At 36.8% G+C, this 3,386-nt stretch overlaps 1 protein-coding gene across 1 annotated transcript in view; it reads right to left on the bottom strand.

The window, feature by feature from the left end:
* Positions 1-1,464: 1,464 nt before the first annotated feature.
* PTCD2 (pentatricopeptide repeat domain 2) overlaps positions 1,465-3,386 on the bottom strand; it is a 15,556-nt gene continuing 13,634 nt past the window's right edge. The window contains exons 8-9 of the mRNA XM_010295546.1: positions 3,132-3,245; positions 1,465-1,769 (exon numbers count right to left, since the gene is read on the bottom strand). Of these exons, the coding sequence (XP_010293848.1) occupies positions 1,545-1,769; positions 3,132-3,245 (339 nt within the window). The 3' untranslated portion in view covers positions 1,465-1,544. The remainder of the gene's footprint in view (positions 1,770-3,131; positions 3,246-3,386) is intronic.

The raw sequence follows: 3,386 nt of genomic DNA, 5'->3' as shown, positions 1-3,386 counted from the left end.
GAAAATGGTTACAAACCTGTACTCCTGAATTATGGGTGAAATTACGCACTACACAGTATTACAGAACAAGTAATTAGCTATGTTCGTAGAATAATGTATGTAGTACTTCAACCTACGCAACCACTCATAAAGTGTGCACACATTTCACCAAAATGTCATACAAATTTCAAATTATTCTTCACTTGCACTTGCATGAAATTCCATCCACTGTGTAACTAGTATTTACAAGATACATTGGTTACAGAAATGAGTTACAGTGTTAAAGCCTCAGAAGGAAACTCCTGACCTGCTGTAGCTACATTTGCTTTGATGGCTAAAGATGTGTTTCTGCATGGATGGGTTCTTGTTTCTTCACAGTGACTCACTGGCTTCAACAAAGTTTTACATAGCATGCACAGGCTCATTTACAGAAAGAATCCTTCGAGTTCGCACATTTGCTTGAGGGAGGTAGAGACAAAACAAGAACAAAAACAACAGAAGCCAAAGGAGAGAGAAGGCAGCCCAGCTTGGAGAGTACTAAGCTGAGGTCCATGTAGTCTTATGCTCACAGGACTGCTGTGTCTTTCCAACAGGCTCATCACTTCATATGCAGAAGTAAACCAGAAGTACTGAGAATGCCAGCCAAGGCATACCTGTTTCCAATTCCTTCTATTCTGGATGGTGAATGAGAAAAGATTTATTTGGTATACAGGACGCTGAGTTACAAAGAGCTTTTTATTACTAGAACCAAGTCAATGTGAAGCTTCTTTGTACTGTTTTTATGATCACATATGTGTGAATTATGCAGATGACATGTAATTCTAGATGATACTTGCTCTAAGAAACTTGTTAGGACTTTGTTGCAAATTTTTATCAAGATCTGCTTATCCTGGGAGGCTTAGTATCAGAAAATTTGAAGGGAGCAGTATGTCGGGTCCCTTACTGTGACTTTTGTTCGGGAATCTCCTTCGAGTGAGAAAACAACCAGACGGTTACCACGCTACCTCCCATAGCATTTCCAACATCCCATTTGATACGAAAAACATACTAACACATTGCTTCTGAAGAAAAAAGATTTTAAAGAGAAAAAAAGATGCTTGTTTTCATCTGATGCTCTGGAGATGTACAGAATTTGAATAAATAGTTAAAGCACATCCGTACTCTTCTCTAAACTCTGGACTGCATCTATCCTTTCAGTCAGAACGTTACATCCAATGAAGACTGAATTTTCTTCTCATGAACCACAGAAGACAGGTCAGATATGCATACTATTTCATTCACTTACATCAGGACATTTAGCATAGGAAAATCCTGATTTAAGTGCCTGAGGAAAAACTTAAAACCATTCTACCACTCCATTTCTGAACAATACAAAAATACCCACTGTCACAGATGATTGTTTTTAGCATCAAAATTGAAACACGGAAGCTACATGATCTGTATTTAAAATGCAGTTTCACACAAACAACTTAATTGCTCATTGTGGAGGAGGGGAGAAGACATTTTATTTGAACTTGGCTTCTTAGAGATGCCAACAGGAGTTCAGTTTGCCATCAAATATTGAACTATTCCAACAATAGATTTGACCGAAGGGGTTTAGCAGCCTGATAGCCCAATTGCTTCTGATTTAAAAGCCTTGCAGGGGTCTTCTTTGAACTAGGAACCTGGAAAAGCATGTCTTCCAGCGTGCACATGGTTATCTGTCCTGAAGCTTGTAGTTTCGTATAAACATCTCCTAATTTGGCAGAAAGGTCGGGGTTTTCTTCCATCTTTTCCCTGACTGTAGCCAGCTAAGGAGGAGAAAATGACAGACTGTTACAGTTCAGCAAGCAAAAAATCTCATTCAACCACCATATTGAAGATAAGCAATCACTCAAAGAGAAAAAAAATACACAAGATAAGATAAGATACATGGCTAATGCAATGACTCATAAGAAGAGTACTTTACACAGTACAATGGTGGAAATGCACTGGATACCTATTAAAGAGAGTTTATTAGATTTAAAACTTCCTCAAAGTTGTACAGTCCTATTTCAGTCCTAGTACAGACCAACACAATTATTTTCTATTTAAACCCAGGAAACATAATTGCTTCCTGGAATCTACTTTTCATATCAGCACAACTCCAATTATTATTGTATATCACAGTAAATGCCCAGTACAGTACAAATCAATAAAAGTCAGACTATGGAATACTGAGAAGTTCTGTATGCCATACACAGAGTATGAGCTCAAGTATAAGTAAATCTCTTAAAAATATTTATTGATCAATAACCTTTTGCAGAAGGAATGAGTTAGGACTAATGCTTAGTATTTGTAGAGACTGTTACAAAGTTGCCGAACAAATGCAAAATACAACACTGACCCATGCAAAATTTATTGCAATGAATTTCAAAATGAAATGCTGCTTTAAAAAATTTTGTTTTAAAATAGCAGTTAATATACATGGGCTATGTTTTGAAAGGTATGCCCCCCTTCTACCTATAGTATTTGTTATTTTATGTATCAGTTATTAATTTTATTTAATAGGCAGAAGTGAAAGGCTAAATATTTAATTATTAACACAGTCTTATAATATCTTGTTCCATGGACACATTCAAAATTAATACACTAGTAAGTTTCAGAAAAAGCAGCAGTAATGCTGCCAAGCTGATAGGGGTACATATGTGTTCTGAAGGCAGCCTTCTTGGTGATCAATACCGTAAAAGCTATTTTTAATAGTAAAATAGCAAAAGCTGTTATTTACCATACCATATCACATTTCCCTGCATAGCATCATAGATCTTTGCAAATAGTACCAACCTAACAATATCGCTGTGATCAGAACTTTATTCTCATTTTTATATCAAACGAAAATAGCAGAGAAGGCAAGGGATTAAATTATTTAACGCCACTAGGGAACGCTTCATTGACATTCAGATGAAATCTGAACTTCTAAGAGCAAAATCCACAATAAAAAAAGGAAGTGGATAGCTAAGTGCTTTGTCCAACAGTACAGAAAGCCAGCCAGCTGCTTTGGCATCTGAATACATCAGAACCCAAACAATTTAGCAGGGCTTTCAGGACTCAGGGACCTGAAGTTCGGTAGCTGAACCACCATCATCATGGCTCAGCCAAGCACTGTGGACATCCTCTCATTACTGTGTACTTACCACCTGCTCAGAAAATTCGATTTTTTTCACAAAGGGAGGAGTATCTACTTCCATTGCTGTCTCTAATGTCTTCATTACTTCTTGCAGTGAACCACATCTGAGCTGGACAAGAACCTTAAAAATAAAATAAAACCACACCACACAAACATTACTTATCATCAGAATGCAAATTTTTAAAAGTGTGTGAGGAACATATAAAGGAAAGCAAGACAAAATATATTTCTAGATGCTGCACTGACAAAAATCCACTAATCA

Source organism: Phaethon lepturus, unplaced genomic scaffold (assembly GCF_000687285.1).
Source record: "Phaethon lepturus isolate BGI_N335 unplaced genomic scaffold, ASM68728v1 scaffold56439, whole genome shotgun sequence".
NCBI classification, from domain to species: domain Eukaryota; kingdom Metazoa; phylum Chordata; class Aves; order Phaethontiformes; family Phaethontidae; genus Phaethon; species Phaethon lepturus.
Note: the sequence above shows the minus strand (reverse complement) of the source record. Positions and strands in the feature narration are given on the sequence as shown.